The sequence below is a fragment of the Salmo salar genome, chromosome 19 (genome assembly GCF_965601325.2).
Source record: "Salmo salar chromosome 19, fSalSal1, whole genome shotgun sequence".
NCBI classification, from domain to species: Eukaryota; Metazoa; Chordata; class Actinopteri; order Salmoniformes; family Salmonidae; genus Salmo; species Salmo salar.
The window spans coordinates 65,370,129-65,387,581 of NC_138309.1; the positions used below are offsets into that span (position 1 = coordinate 65,370,129).

A 17,453-nucleotide genomic window follows, 5' to 3' on the forward strand; every position below is an offset into this window, starting at 1 on the left:
ATCTGCAGGTAGCTAACCAACCGGGTTCAATGTTAGCTAGCTAACATTAGGCTATAACTAGTCAAGTAAATGTCTCTGACAAATAATAAGATCATACACGTTACGTTAGCTAGCGAGCCAGCCAGCAATGTTAGCTAGCTAACAGTACACATTAACTTGACATTAGGCTTACGCAGTTTTACTACGTGATATATTTTTTTAAAGCTGCTTTAGACAGGATTACCTAGACATACTGACCACCTCAAATAAAAAGAAGCGTGCTATATGGCAGACCAATCCAAACTCATCTCTCGGCATGTCCAGCCCACTCATTATCTCAGCCAATCATGGCTAGCAGGAAGGTTGCCCCTCTTTTTCTGTGGCTAAACCAACTAGGCTCGTAATTGAACAATTGTATTAGTATTTACAGATGGCATACACGTTTGTTAATAAGGCATATTAAAGTTCACATTTTCGAGAAGGCATTTCTTCCAAAAAACAGTGACACGTGACATATGCCTAGTTTCCTGAAACGGGTCACAAATATGGCAAGTACTGGAAACAATGGAACACAATGAAAAATCGGGGAAACCAGGCCTGCTATTCATGACTGACTTTGAAAAGGCTTTTGATGAAGTATACCTGGAATATTTCAATTTTGGAGAATCTCTTATAAAATGGGTTAAAATCATGTATAGTAACCCTAGATGTAAAATAGTAAATAATGAAAAGAACTCCTCTATGCACTCGATATGTCCGATTTTAAACAGACAGCACTATGGGAAGAATGACCAAGGCCGAAGTGGGCAAGTCTGCTGGCCCTGTTCCTCTCTGGGAATGCCCAAAAGGCGTATTGGGACCTTAACGATGAACAGGCGGCTAACTACGACGGACTCAAACAGGAGATACTCAGCCGCTATGGGTACAGCCTGGCCCATCGGGCCCAGCTGTTCCACAACCAGAGGTTTGTGGCCGATCAACCCAGATGAGCGTCACCAGGGCATGGCTCCTAACCGACGTATCCATCCTCTCTATCCTAGACAAAGTGGTCCTGGATCTCTTCTTAAGGGCGCTACCCCACGACATGAAGAGGACAGTGAGTCTATGTGCGCCGCAGACCTTGGAGGGCCTCCTGGGATTAGTGGAGACATATCAGAACACTGAGGCCCTGCTGAGTGGGAGCTGGGCGGAGTTGTGGACCCGTCCGAGGGGACAGAAGGACAGCCCCACCGCTGTATACCCCAAACTGACAGTCGGCAGGGCTAAAGGGCCGCAGACCCGTGGAGAGACCGCTGGGGGAGAGCCGACCCGCCACCGATGACCCCAGGTAAATGGAGACCAAAGGAGGTGTTTTGAGTGTGGCGCCCGGGGGCACCTTGCCTGGAATTGCCCGGCTCAAGAGGAGTCGATGCCATGAGCAAGCCCCGGAGGCGAGGTGGGCTATGCAGTGAACTACGTTATCTCTTGTTGGACGACCCGTCGTCTGCATGGCCTGGAAGCAAGCGGTTGATAAACCTGTATCTACGGGTCCGGAGTCGGAGTCGGAGAGGGCGCCGGAAACCAAACCCACTGGTGAACAACTGGAGGAGGAGCCCATCCTCCCCCTCCTTGATTTCGAGGGACCAGTCGAGACACCCGCTGAGGGGACAATTCGGGACTGCCTAGTGGGAGGATCCGATCTTGAAAGCCACCGCAGCCCGAGTGATAGCGATGGATGGACTGCTACTTCCGGGGGTGAGTGACTTGCGATACCCCCATTTCCAAATCAAGAATAACCTTTTGTATCAGGTGTCGCACCAACATGGGTAACTTCGACAGGTACTGTTGCTGCCCCAATGGTACTTGGGAATCGTTCTTCAGCTGGCCCACACCCACCTGTTGGGGGCTCACCTGGGAATGAAGAAGACCTGGTAATGGATCGCTGCCCGGTTCCACTGGCCCGGGATGAGGAGGGCTGTGTAAGACAATTGTCAAAGCTGCCCGAAGTGTCAAATCACTGCCCCAAGTACACTTCCAAAACCCGCTGGTCCCCCCTACTGATGATCAGAGTCCCCTTTGAACGCATCACCATGGACATAGTGGGCCCCCTGGTAAAAACAGCATGAGGACACCGGTACATCCTGGTAATAGTAGATTATGCCACCCGCTATCCCGAAGGCCATTCCCCTACAGGCGACGGTATCCAATGGAATCGCCCGGGAGCTGTTCCACCTCTTTAGCTGGGTGGGAATCCCGAACAAGATCCTGAAAGACCAAGGTACTGAGTTTATGTCCCATCTAATGAAAGATTTGTGTGCTCTCCTGCAAATCAAACAGATCTGGACCTCCATCTTTCACCCCCAGACAGATGGGCTCGTTGAGCGGTTCAATAAAATGCTCAAACAAATGCTGCGGAAGGTCATTGAGCAGGACGGGAAGAACTGGGACCAGCTACTACCCCACCTAATGTTCTTGATCCAAGAAGTACCCCAGTTCTCCACAGGTTTTTCCCCTTTCGAATTCCTCTGTGGGAGGAGGCCACACGGCCTACTGGACCTCGCCAAGGAGGTGTGGGAAGTCCAACCGACCCCCTTACGCAGCGTGGTAGAACACGTGGAGACGATGAGGGAGTGGATGACAGCCATATGGCCAGTGGTACGGAAAATATGGAGAAGGCCAAACGCGCCCAAGCCCAGGCCTACAATCGCGGAACCCAGCCCAGAGAATTCCAGGTGGGAGACAAGGTGTTAGTCTTAATCCCCATGGCCGAAAGTAAGTTCCTGGCAACATGGCACGGGTGTACGAGGTGATAGAGAAGCTGGGACCCGTCAATTACTTCATACTGCAGCCGGGGAGACAGAAACCCCAACAGATTTACCACGTGAACCTGTTGAAGAAGTGGCACAAGAGAACAGCCTTGGCCGTGTTATGGTCGGGACCCAGGACACCAACGGTACCAGTGGTGGTCCCAAGCAATGAGGACCTCGAACCCAACCCAGAAGCAAACGCTCAGGGAGCTTGTCGATCGGAACACGGCGGTGTTCTCCGAGAAGCTAGGCCGCACGACCCTCATTGAACACCACGTCCGCATCCGGCCCAGGAAATGGTACAAAAGTGGCCATATCAGATTCCTGAGGCCCGAAGGAAGGCTGTGAAGCAGGAAGTGGAGGCTATGCTGAGGATGGGGGTCGTCGAAGAGTCCCACGGCACATGGTGCAGCCCTATCGTGTTGGGGCCCAAACCGGACGGTAGCCTGCGCTTCTGTAATGATTTCCGGGGTGTGAACGACATCAGCTTGTTTGATGCCTACCCAATGCCGAGGGTGGACGAGTTCATCGACCGATTGGGAAAGGCCCGGTACATCAGCACCCTCGACCTGACAAAAGGATATTGGCAGGTACCGTTGGCAGCCTCCTCCCGGGAGAAGACGGTTTTTCACACCGGACGGATTAACCATAGAGTACTAGCAATACAAACTGATTGTCATAGCTAGTTAAAGTTAACGAAATAGGTTCAATGTTAGCTAGTTAGCTAGCTAACATTAGGCTATAACTAGCAATGCGAAATGGCATTCTGAGAAAACATCACTAACGTTACACACAGTTCATACACGTTGATCACTGTTTCTTCCCCATCACTATCCTCAGAAGACTCTACAATGTCTTCTTCAATGAAAATGTTTTTACCTCAATCAGGGATTTTCTCATCGTCTGATTCATTTTTCAGAGTCAGAGAGAGTCAGAATGGCACGTTCGTCCACCAGAAACTTTTTCCCACTAAAATTTGTCAATAGCGCCTGATAAATTCAGGGCAGCAATGTTATTGAGAGCAGTAGCAACATATTTGCAGTTCTTCATGGCTAACGTTATGTCTTTAAAAAAAAACTGCAGTAGAAAGGATTATGTATGAATAACGAGCAGCTCATTTTATAGACACAAGATGCTACACTGCAGACCAATCTGAAACTCATCTCTCGGCATGTCCAGCCCACTCATTATCTCAGTCAATCATGGCTAGCAGGAAGGTTCCTGACTTTTTCTTTGGCTAAACCAACTAGGCTCATAAATTAACAACTTTATTCATATTTACAGATGGCATAAAAGTTTGTTATTATGGCACATGAAAATAGTAAAAATAAAGACAAACCCTTGAATGAATAGGTGTGTCCAAACTTTTGACAGGTACTGTATGTACAGTATAGGTGTGTATGTGTATCTATGTATGTGTATCTACTAAAACTGTTTCAAGTTTTGAGGGAGCGTGCAATTGGTATGCTGACTGGAGGAATGTCCACCAGAGCTGCTGCCAGATAATTGTATGTTAATTTCTCTACCATAAGCTGCCTCCAAAGTCGTTTTAGAGAATTTGGCCGTACATCCAACCGGCCTCACAACTGCAGACCATGTGTAACCACGCGAGCCCAGGACGTCCACATCCAGCTTCTTCTTAGACCAACCAAAGTCAGAGAAGCTCATTTGTGTGCTCATCGTCCTCAGCAAGGTCTTGACCTGACTGCAGTTCAGTGTCGTAATCAACTTCAGTGCGCAAATGCTCACCTTCGATGGCCACTGGCATGCTGGAGAAGTGTGCTCTTCACGGATGAATCCCGGTTTCAACTGTAGATGGCAGACATTGTGTGGGCGAGCGGTTTGCTGATGTCAACGTTGTGAACAAGAGTGCCCCATGATGGCGATGGTATGGGCAGGCATAAGCTATGGACAACAAACACAATTGCATTTTATCGATGGCAATTTGAATTCACAAAGATACTGTGACAAGATCCTGAGGCCCATTGTTGTGCCCTTCATCCGCCGCCATCACCTCATTTTCAGCATGATATTGCATGGCCCCATGTTGCACGGATCTGTACACAATTCCTGGAAGCTGAAAATGTCAGAGTTATTCCATGGCCTGCACACTCACCAGACATGTCACCCATTGAGTGTGTTTGGGATGCTATTGATCAACGTCTACGACAGCGTGTTTCAGTTCCTGCCAATATCCAGAAACTTCGCACAGCCATTGAAGAGGAGTGGGACAACATTCCACCGGCCACAATTAACAGCCTGATCAACTCTATGCAAAGGAGATGTGTTGCGCTGCATGAGGCAAATGGAGGTCACACCAGATACTGACTGGTTTTCTGATCCACGCCCCTACCTTTTTTATAAGGTTACAGTATCTGTGACCAACAGATGCATATCTGTATTCCCAGTCATGTGAAATCCATAGGCTACGGCTTACACTCTTAGAAAAAAAGGTGCTATTTAGAACCTAAAAGGGTTCTTTGGCTGTCCACATACAGTAGGAGAACTTTTTGTAACTCAGTAAAATCTTTGAAATTGTTGCATGTTGCGTTTATATTTTTGTTCAGTGTATATTACCAGGGCCTGTACTCATAAAGCGTCTCAGAGTGGAGTGTGAGTATAGGCAATCAATGTGAATAGGAAAGCAGTTTGTTATTTAAAAAGTTTGGTAACAACAATTCCTATGAATACCCTCCCCATAATGCATAATAAAAGCATTTCTAAACCCTTATCTGCTTTCCATAATGCGTTATAATGCACAACATAGGCTCTAAACAGCTTATTAATGTCTATAACTACATTATTAAGTCATTGGAATGTTGCATGCTGCATACAGTTGTAACAGTTACTATGTATGTAGCAATGTGGACTTACTGTAATTTCACCCTATACAGGTTTACACGATACATACCTATGTAACTACCAGGTTGTCACGCCCTGACCTGAGAGAGTCGTTTTTCTCTGTTTGTTTAGGTCAGGGTGTGACATGGGGTGGGCATTCTATGTGTTATATTTCTATGTTCCATTCTATGTTTTCTATTTCTTTGTGTTGAGCCGAGTATGGTTACTAATCAGAGGCAGCTGTCTATCGTTGTCTCTGATTAGGAATCATACTTAGGCAGCCATTTTTTCCACCTTCAGTTGTGGGATCTTGTTTTTGTACAGCTCAGTAAGCCTGCAGAACGTTATGTTCGTTTTTTCTTTGTTTGTTGTTTTGAGTTCGTGTTCTGAGTTTAATAAAAATAGAAATATGAACACATACCACGCTGCACCTTGGTCTACTCATTTTGACGAGCGTCACAGAAGATTCCACCACCAACGGACCAAGCAGCGTGGTCGGGAGAAATGGACCTGGGAAGACATCCTGGACGGAAAGGGATTCTGGACGTGGGAGGAGATCCAGGCTGGCGAGAGCAGGGCGGCGACGAGAAGAGGAACTAGCATGGCAACGAGGCAAGCACAAGAGGCAGCCCCAAAAATGTTTTTTGGGGGGGTACACGGGGAGATTGTCAGGGTGGAGACCTGAGCCAACTCCCCGTGCTTACCGTGGGGAGAGTAGGACTGGCCAGGCAACGTGTTATGCAGTGCGCAGCCACAGCCCGGTGTGCTCTGTTCAAGCTCCCCGCAGTTGCCGTGCTAAAGCTGGCATTCAGCCAGGAAGGATTGTGCCGGCTCAGCGTTCCTGGTCTCCAGTGCGTCTTTTCGGCCCAGCTCTACGCACGGTACCCCCAGTTCGCCAGCACAAACCAGTGTGGCCTGTTCCAACTCCCCGCGCTTGCCGGGCTACGGGGGGAATCCAGCCAGGATGGGTTGTGCCAGCCATACGCTCCAGACCTCCAGTGCGCCTCCACGGCCCAGTATATCCTACGCCAGTTCTACGTACTGTGTCGCCAGTGCGCCTGCACAGCCCAGTTTGTCCTGTGCCAGCGCTCCACCCTTGCCGGGCTAAAGTAATCATCCAGCCAGGATGGGTTGTGTCAGCCCTAAGCTCCAGACCTCGAGTGCGCCTCCACGGCCCAGTATACCCTGTGCCAGCTCTGCGCACCCGGTCTCCAGTGCGTCTCCCCAGACCGGTGAGACCGGTTCCAGCTCCACGTAAGAAGCCTCCAGTGATGATCCATGGTTCGAAGCCTCCAGTGATGATCCATGGCACAAAGCCTCCAGTGATGATCCATCGCCCGGAGCCTGTAGTGATGATCCATGGCATGAAGCTGCCAGTGATAATCCATGGCCCGGAGCCTCCAGTGATAATCCATGGCAAGCAGCCTGTAGGGATGATCCATGGCACAAAGCCTCCAGTGATAATCCATGGCCGGGAGCCTCCAGTCATGATCCATGGCACAAAGCCTCCAGTGATGATCCATGGCGCGGAGCCAATAAAAATAGAAATATGAACACGTACCACGCTGCACCTTTGTCTACTCATTTTGACAAGCGTCACACAGGTATTATAGGGATACATATTGTAGTACAACCTGACATGACTGCAATGTTGTTTTGTGTGTAACCAACAATGGGAGAAAAATATAAAAAATGTAACCTACTGTGCAACCTCAGTTTTCCATCATTCATTGAAAGGTCAGGAAGGAAAGGAAATGGGGGAGAAAACAATTATGGCTAGGCTAGAAGCATTTTGCACACTGAGATGTTTCATTTATATGAAATAAAAATTACATTTTTTGGCTGCTCATTAGGATATAAACAACAGGTCAAAACGTGTACATTGAGTGCTAACCACTCCCTCTTTACAGGTACTCTGAGAGGGTTTGATCATAATTCCCCCTGTGAAGGTAGAGGAGCAATGTCAGGGGAGCGTCAGGGGTATTTAAACCTCTCACCATACACAAGAGAGCATACTCTGCTTGTCCTAGAAGGACTAGGAGGATGACAGGGAGAATGCACACCCTGTTGCCTTTACCTCTCTGCAGCCTGAGCCATAGCTCCCTGTATTTTCCTCTGCTGCTGCTGCTCATAGCTGCTACCCCAGTTCTCTGCAATGGCATGAATGGGACCAACTCTTACCGGCTACTTATTGGCTTCCAGGCTCCCTGGAACGTGTCCTATCCCTTCAGTGCCCGCCGGTTAGGCTCCGCAATACAGATTGCTGTGGAAAAGGTCAATAGCAACCCATCATTTCTGGGGAACTACAGCCTGGATTTTGTTTACGTGGACTCGGAGTGCGATGCCAAGGTTTCCATAAGAGCCTTCATTCAGCAGGTGTGGAAAGAAAATGTGTCGGCGCTCTTTGGTCCGGCTTGTCCCGAGGAGGCGGAGGTACAATTCAAATCAATTCAGTTCAGTTTAATAAATGTTATTTAATTTCAATGTACATTTTTTAAAATAATATTTTAGTATTTTATGATTTTGAATTCATAGTTAGAGCTTACGTGTGCATTGGTAACACTTTGTTATTTAAGATTAATTTACAATGTACTATTATATAATATTTCTGTGTAGCGGACCATAGATATAATAAGTGAATACTTTTACATGCAGATATATGATAAGATAGATCATTATGCTGGCCAAATAAAACAACAACAAAAACACTGTTTAAAGGGACATTTAAATCAAAGTTTGTCTAAAATGTTCAGACCTCAATTATGGTTTTATTTTGAGATAAGTCCACATCCTAGGTCATTGTGTGTGTTGTGTATATCCAGCTACCCTAAATGAATGGAAAGGATAAGCACCACATCTCTTAGATCGGATTTGGTGCTTTCTTCCCGCATTCATTTAAGGTTGAGGCGATTCAACGAATCTACACAATCGATGGTGTGAGAGGTGGTTTAAACTTGAAATGTCGGCTACTTTTCTTTTTTTGGGGGGGGGGGGGGGGGGGGAAATCGTGGAATTAATTTAAGATAATGATTACCACTATAGTAAATGTGCGTTTTCACCCCACCTTTCAGAAATAGTCATACATCAACAAACTAAACGTTGCTGCTGTGCTCATTCTCCGGCAGTGTCAATGTAATATGTTGTTCAAAGTGGCTAGAGAGGATGCTGTAATGACAGAGAAATAATCTATGTTACTGAAGAAATTACAAAATGGAAATCATAACAGGAGCGTTTGTTTTAGTTGCATCCCATTTAGGAAGAGAGGAAATGCAAAACTGGCACCTGTCGTCATTCCTTGCACATAAACTGTTCAACTGTTGTTTTTACAGCAACTTATAGGCAGCCAGATACCTGTATGTTATCGTCCAAAAATATGCAGTATATTACCGTACACTATTTTACAGTATCCAATACTGTTACTGTTATTAATTTACGGTACAACTAATAATACCGTAGTCTTTTTACTACCAAATACTCCCACAGTAATCTATTGTATGGTACTAACACTGTTACTGTTCTCTATTGTACATACTAAAACAGTTACTGTAATATATTATATGGTACAAACAGTTACTGTTATCTCTTGTACGGTACTAACACAGTTACTGTCATCTATTGTACGTTACCACTGCTGCGACTGTAGTCTATTTACAGTAACAGATCAATTACTTTGAGGAAAAGATACATTGAGTCAATCACAGAAGACAAGAGTCCCAATCCTTTTTCAAAAGATGCATTTATTATTCTCTGTACAAAGAAGGGCTCCAGAGTGCGATCATTTAGTCTGGTCAAACAGTAGCCTAAAGTGCATTAATATCCTGATTCCTGCATGAAAGTGTCTGCCCTGCCCTGTGCCTGTTTCTCACTGAGCCCTCCGAGAGGGAGAGAAGGAGAGGGAGAGGGATAGAAAAATGCACAACATTTCAAAATGCAATCGCGGGAAAGACACATTTTAGCCTATGTGATATTTGTACACAAAATATGTATGCAAATGAATCTCTACTGAACAAAATAAATATTTTGAGAGTAAAATATAACACAGCCTCATTATCAACCCAAATTCATGACAATCACTGGTTTAGGTAGTACATCAAAATATCTTGATCATGCTTGGACATGTTGGATGAAACTTATTTCTTGAAGCATACCATCTCAGTAGCACTGTGAAAAACGATTAGTCTTTTTTTTTTTTACTGAAAATGTAAAGTGTACCCAGGGGAAAAGTTAGTCTGGAGCCCTGAACAGGGGTCTGGACACTGATACCTGAAAATAAAAGTGAATGATAGCCATCAATCAAAATACAGAAAGAGAGAGAAACAAGAGTGTGTATGAGCGAGAGGTGTGAGTGTGTGTGTGTGTGCGCCTGCGCGTACGTTTGCAGAGAAATGGTATATTACTAGAAACATTTCCAGCAAACTACCCAAAATTTGGTGTCTTTCAAGGATTTTATGTAATCTATAACAAGACATCTAGTGGCCCTTTGGGTACTTTAGATTATCACAGGTGTCTGTAATCATCTCTAGCCCTCCGTGTGGTCTTATCACAGGTAAAATACACTGAGTATACCAAACATTAGGAACACTATATTAGGAACACCAAACATTAGGAACATCCATTTTGCTCTCAGAACAGCCTCAATTTGCCGGGGCATGGACTCTACAAGGTATTGCAAGCCTTCCACAGGGATGCTGGCCCACGTAGACTCCAATGCTTTCCACAGATGTGTCAAGTTGACTGTCCTTTGGGTGGTGGACCAATCTTGATACACACGGGAAATTGTTGAGTGTGAATAACCCAGCAGCGTTGCAGTTCTTGACACGAACCGTTACGCCTAGCACATACTACTATACCCAGTTCGAAGGCACTTACATTTTTTGTCTAGCCCATTCACCCTTTGAATGGTACACAAACACAATTTATGTTGGCTTAAATATGGCTTAAAAATCCTTATTTAGCCTGTCTCCTCCCCTTCACTGATTGAAGTGGATCAAGTGACATCAATAAGGGATCATAGGGATATTTGAGACCAGGGAGGGTGAGGGACAGGCAGAGGTTGCCGAGGAGTCTTGTTCTGCGCACAGATCCTGCAGGCGGCGACGGACGCGGAGACGTCAGGGAACATGGCAGGTCACCAAAAGTGTTGTCGCACAAAGTCCAGGGCCCACCTAGCTTGCCGGATGCTTGGCGGGGCAGAGATATTCCAGGTTCTTGTGGTTGGTCCACACAATGAACAGATGTTCTGCCCCCTCCAGCCAGTGCCTCCACTCCTCCAACTCCATCTTCACCACGAGAAGCTCAGGTGTTGAGGCGAAGAAAGCACAGGGATGTAACTAGGGAGTCCTCAATGTAGGTCTCCATAGCCTTGGTCTCCGGACCTGACAGAGAGTACAGTTGTCCCCGGGGCGGAGTGGTGCCTGGGAGAAGGTCAATCCCGCAGTCATAGGGTCGGTGCGGCAGAAGCGAAGTGGCTCGGGCCTTACAGAACACCTCCCAGAGGTCCTGGTACTCCACTGGAATAGCAGAGAGGTCCTGAGCAACTTCCAACTTCCGACGTACCGGTGCAGGCTGCGCTGACTTCAGGCAATGAGAGTGGCAGAGCGGGCTCTATCCCATGATGGCACCAGCAGTCCAGTCTGTGATGGGATTGTGTCACTGGAGCCAAGAGAATCCCCATACCTCGGGAACCTGAGGAGACTTAATGAGCAGGAATTGGATCGTCTGTGTTTCTCTGACACACAAAGGTTGATGGGGGTGGTATTGTGGGTGACCCGGCCTATAGAGCGCCTGTCCAGTGCTCTAACATCCATGGGAATGGAGAGGGGCCAAGTGGGGATGCCCAGCTCGGACACCAGGGTAGCGTCCATATAGCTCTCATCTGCCCCAGAGTTGATGAGTACCCAGAGAGATTTTGATTTTTTCCCCTACAGCAAAATTACATGAAAAGGGGTGTAAGGGAGAGGAAAAGTTCTCCGTATGGCCCACCAGAGTACTCGCTCCTACTGGTGAGCCTAGTCTTTTAGTGGACAGGTGGAGATGAAATGACCAGTAGTCCTGCAATACAGGCAACTGTGAAGCCTGTATAGCCGTTCGGCTGGAGACAGCCAAGCTCTGCCTAGTTGCATTGGCTCGGGAAGAGGTGAATCGGCAGACTTCAGAGACTCTCGGGGGAACTGGGTAGCCTTGGGTTCTCTCGGCAACAGAGCCGTCTGGGACTTCCGGGATGCCTCGGAGGCGAGGTGGAATCCTTTGGTCGGGAAATCTCCTCTCCTTCCTTCGTTCCTGTAGTCGCCCATCAATCTGAATGGTCAAGACGATGAGCAAGTTGAGTTCTGTCTGTAGTTCCTGGGCTGCGTCCTTTACTTTCTCCAAAACTCTGTGCAGGAACATGTTAAATAGCGCTTCCGGGTTCTAGGCACTCTCAGTTGCCAACATGCGGAAATCCACGGCATAGACTGCCACACTACGCGAGTCTTGCCGAAGCTAGAGTAACTTCCGGGCAGCCTCTCTTCCGGACAATGGCGCATCAAAAACTTTCTTTATCTCCGCCACAAACTCCTCCAGACTGAGGCATACGGCCGACTGTTGTTCCCATACTGCTGTTGCCCTGGCGAGAGCCCTCCCGGACATTAGCGTGATGAGGTACGCTATCTTAGAGCGGTCCGAGGGGAAGGAGGAGGGCAACCGCTCAATGATGAGGGAAGTGAAGCGCTCCGGGGGAGGTTATGTAGGGTGGCCGGGGAGGCGGTGCTGCTAACAGCCGGGTTACTGAGGGGTTGGGAGGTCACCGTCGTGGTAGGCTGCCTAACAGACAACCACGGAATTGCTGTTCAACGCTCGGTCATGGCGTACGGTCAAGGTCTGGAACCCTTCCATAATACCACGAAGCAACTCCTCGTGCCTTCCAATGGTGGCTCCTTGGGAGGAGATGGCGTTAAGCAGCTGGTCCGAGTCTGCTGGGTCAGTCATGGCAAGTTCATCCTATCACGTTTTAGGGAAGACCCAGATACAGACAGTATCGAAGTAACAAACGTTTATTACTAGAACAGGGGGCAGGCAAAATGACAGGTCAAGGGCAGGCAGAGGTCGGTAATCCAGTGTGATGTGACAAGGTACAGAATGGCAGGCAGGCTCAGGGCAGGCAGAATGGCCAAAACCAGGAAAACTAGAAAACAGGAACTAGAAATAGTCAAGTGCAAGGGGAAAAACGCTGGTAGGCTTGACAAACAAAACGAACTGGCAACAGAAAAACAGAGAACACAGGAATAAATACACTGGGGGATAATGGGGAAGATGGGCGACATCTGGAGGGGGGTGGAGACAGCACAAAGATCAGGGTGTGACAATATGTATTTGATGTCAAATGTTTTTGGCGTCAAACTGGTGGCAGTTGTGAACACAGTCAATAGAAGAGTTGCAGAGTTAATTGAAAATAATGCCATTGTTGAGTAGAAGTATTTTCTCTTGAACCATATAGTCTATCTACTAGAAACTCATAGACAATATGACACGGATGAAATAAATTAATGCTACATATGAATACATTTAAAACATATTCAAGTATAAATTACTAAAGTTACGATAGATTGCCATAGATTTTCTGGTAATTACCAAAAGTACTGACGATTTCGGTAACTTTGGTAAATTACCGGTAGCTTTGCAACTTTGTGTGAGTGAGAGAGACAGAGCAAGAAGGACATTGACATTCATAATAGCAATCTTAGAACAGATTATATGAACAAGGTTGAGGTTTGTACTCACCAACAACAGAACAGAAAGAGTCCTCACTTTAGAAAATGTGAAAATAAAAGTAAATTATACTATTAGCCTTAATCAAATTAGACAGAGAGGAAATGAAAGGAAGAAAGAGAGAAAGAGAGATGTGTGTGTGCATGTGAGTGTGTGTGAGAGAGAGAGAGACAGAGGGAGAGAGAAAGACATTGAAATTCAGAATAGAAATCTTAGAACTGAAAGAGCCTCCTTTGAAGAAAAAAGGGGGTCTGGTAACTGAAACCTTAAAAAAGTAAAGTATACAATTAGCCATCAATCAAATTAGAGAGAGAGGGAGAAAAAGGAAGAAAGCGAGAGAGACAGGAGATGTGTATGAGAGAAGTGCGTGTGAGTGAGTGAGTGAGTGAGTGAGTGAGTGAGTGAGTGAGTGAGTGAGTGAGTGAGAGACACAGGGAGAGAGACTAGAAGAAGATTATAGGAACAAAGTTGAGGATTATGCTCACCAACAACAGAACTGAAAGAGCCCCATTTGTATTAAAAAGCAGAGTTGGAAAAGGACCCAATTGTCATACTTGAGTAAAAGTAAAGATACCTTAATAGAAAATGACTCAAGTAAAAGTGAGTCACACAGTAAAATGCTACTTGAGTAAAAGTCTAAAAGTATTTGTTTTTATATATACTTAAGTATCAAAAGTAAATGGAAAAGTACAAATAATTTCATATTCCTTACATTAAACAAACCAGATGGCGCCATCCAACACATAGATATAATTTACAAACAAAGCTTGTCTATTTAGTGAGTCCGTCAGATCAGAGGCAGTAGGGATGACCAGGGATGTTCTCTTGATAAGTGCGTGAATTGGAACATTTTCCTGTCCTGCTAAGCATTAAAAATGTAATGAGTACTTTTGTTTGTCAGTTTTGTTCTCCTGCGTCTGACTTCTCTGCCGCTAGTACGCACTCCTTACACTTGAGATGTTTTTACAACTTCATTGGAGTCCACCTGTGGTAAAATAAATTGATTGGACATGATTTGGAAAGGCACACACCTGTCTATATAAGGTCCCACAGTTGACAGTGCATGTCAGAGCAAAAACCAAGCCATGAGGTTGAAGGTATTGTCCCTGGAGCTCCAAGACAGGATTGTGTCGTAGGCACAGATCTGGGGAAGGGTACCAAAAATGTTCTGCAGCATTGAAGGTCCCAAGAACACAGTGACCTCCAGGATCGAGGAAAAGATAAAGGGATCAAAGTATAGATAGTTCCTTGATAAAAACCTGCTCCAAAGTGCGCAGGACCTCAGACTGGGGCGAAGGTTCACCTCCAACAGGACAATGACCCTAAGCACACAGCCAAGACCACGCAGGAGTGGCTTCGGGACAAGTCTCTGAATGTCTTTGAGTGGCCCAGCCAGAGCCCGGACTTGAACCCGATCGAACATCTCTGGAGAAACCTGAAAACAGCTGTGATGCGACAATCCCCATCCAACCTGATAGAGCTTGAGAGGATCTGCAGAGAAGAATGGGAGAAACTCCCCAAATACCGGTGTGCCAAGCTTGTAGCGTCATAGCCAAGAAAACTCAAGGCTGTAATCGCTGCCAACGGTGCTTCAACAAAGTACTGAGTAAAGGGTTTAAATACTTATGTAAATGTGATATTTCCGTTTTTTATTTGTAGTAAATTTGCAAACATTTATAAAAACCAGTTTTTGCATTGTCATTATGGGATAATGTGTGTTGATTGACGAGGAAAAAAAATCATTCATAAAATTTTTGAATAAGGCTGTAACCTAACAAAATGTGGAAAAAGTCAAAGGGGTCTGAATACTTTCCGAAGGCACTGTAAGTACTTTACAACACTGGAAAAAAGTAGGTCTGGTCACTGAAACCTGAAAATAAAAGTATAGTATACAATTAGCCATCAATCAAATTAGAGAGAAAGAGCGAGAGAGGGAGAAAAATTGAGACAGAGTGGAAGGAAGAAAGATAGGGGAGAGCGAGGGGGGCACAATCATAGGAGAGAGAGAGGGAGATAGAGGGGGTGCACAGAGAGAGGAAGCAGTGGGAGAGGGGGAAAGGCAGGGTAAGAGAGAAAAAGAGATGAAGCCTTACCTGTATTTATTCATTTGTCCAGACAAATCCCACAATCTTTTGCATCAATCGGAGCACTTCTGGTTGATGGCAGAACTCTTCCGCTGCACTAGCTTGCAGTTTCTACCTCTCATCTATAACTTGTCAGGGTTGATCCTGACAAGGAATTTGCAAAGAAGTGAATCACATCAGGATTTGCTGAATATTTTTTTTTCAATTTGTCGCTGGTGAACTGGTCATGTAAAGGAACATCTTACATCTTATACGCTATGCAAATGAGAGACAAGGCAGTAGCCTTGTTGGGCAAAAATGTAGAGCAATGGTCTTCAGCGCCAAAACTTAATGAAGGGCATCTGGCAGAAATAAATTACCCACAAACATGAATACGATTTTTTTAAATATCTTATGTGATTGCGATTTCTTGAATTTGATGATGTAATCGTCAAGCCCATTCAAAAGACCAGGGACATGAACATGAAACTATGACGTAGGAACGCATCACTTGCACACCGTAGTACAAATCTGTAAATATCCATAATGCATACACTTACCTTTGTATGAATTCCAAGGTGATGGAGACTATGTTGAACACAAAGTAGGATGCAAAGATTGACAGCGATGCAGTACAGTCTGAAGGGAGGACTGTTGGGTTAATGGAAATTGTCCCTTCAACAACCATTTTTGGCAGTCAAAATGGAATCGCCTGAAAAACATGCATTTACTGTCATTCTACAGTTATCTTTTAATTACACATGTTAATATCACCACTCTAATAGGAACTTGATATGCCAAGCTGAATAAATATATATAATATAAATGAATAAAATGACAAACTTACCCGCATGATTATCCTTTGTGTACTTGTGTACTGCTTCTGCCTCTGCTGGTGATCTACAAAACACAAACATAAAACAGTAGCTTGTTAAATGTACCTTTCTGTGATCATACAAATTTCATATCAACAAGACTTAAAATATTGAATCTTTCTGTATCTCAATGTTATCACTACATGAATAAAGAAAACGACTTACATCAAACAGAATAAATAGTTGTCCTTCATTCTCTTGGGAGTATGCCATCATTGCCAAGATAGTACCTACCCACTGGGCAAAAACTGTTGTTTCCACGTCATTTCAACCCCCAAAAAATCTATGTGATGACGTTGAATCAACGTGGAAAACTGATTTGGATTTGCAGTAAGGCCTCAACGTAAGTGCAGTTCGTATTTTTTTTCACCCAACTTTTAACCTAAATCCAATGACATTGTGTAATGTTTTGTTGATTTCACATTGAATTCACATTAGTTGAAAACTCAACCAAATGTAAATCAAAACTAGATGTAATTCGATTTGTGAATGAATCTCTATCTCTGTGTGGATCTTGAAGTGTTGAACCAAAAACGTCTTAGTGAACAGAAAAGGCCATAGCTTTTTGAGTTCTTCTAAGCTCGGTGAAGGGCTTCCATTTATTGCGCTGTGCTGCTGTGCATACTTGCTGTTCAGACCACTGCGCCATCGCAGTTCACTCTACTGTGCATACGTGATCTGCAGGAGCTCCTCCACTCTTTGGTCCGCACCTTTGGGGCGCCTCTCCTGAAAAAATATTGACCATCTCTCTTCCATGGTGTCAGACGACTCTTCATCTGGCAGATCTTCAGGCTGCCAGTTTATGTAGCCATACTGTAGCTGTTCGTTTAGCCACAATTTGAAGGTTTGGGCTAGCTTTCTTTAGTGTTAGTGCGCCTTTGTCTTCAGAGACGGGCAACCGTATTAGTTCTGTTTTTGTTCTCTACTCATTTATTTTTTTGCATAAACAAAACCAATTCCCCCTCTTCTGTTTTGTATAGAATGCTGTCAGGGTGCTTTTGCATGATTGCCTTGGTAATTACTGCACATTGGTTGCGTGTAGGGTTCAAGCAAACCTTTTGGATTCCTTTTACAATAACTCTAATCATGTGTAGTCTATCTTGCTTCTCTGGTCTTTACCCATCATTATCCTGTCCCATGGGACATTGAAACTGTCCACCAAC

The 17,453-nt window shown here is 45.3% G+C and overlaps 1 protein-coding gene across 1 annotated transcript in view; it reads left to right on the forward strand.

The window, feature by feature from the left end:
- The first annotated feature begins 3,061 nt into the window (after positions 1–3,061).
- The window catches only part of gucy2g (guanylate cyclase 2g), an 89,470-nt gene continuing 75,078 nt past the window's right edge, over positions 3,062–17,453 (forward strand). Inside the window, exons 1-2 of the mRNA XM_082965536.1 lie at positions 3,062–3,315; positions 7,694–8,039. Coding sequence (XP_082821662.1) covers positions 3,062–3,315; positions 7,694–8,039 — 600 coding nt within the window. The remainder of the gene's footprint in view (positions 3,316–7,693; positions 8,040–17,453) is intronic.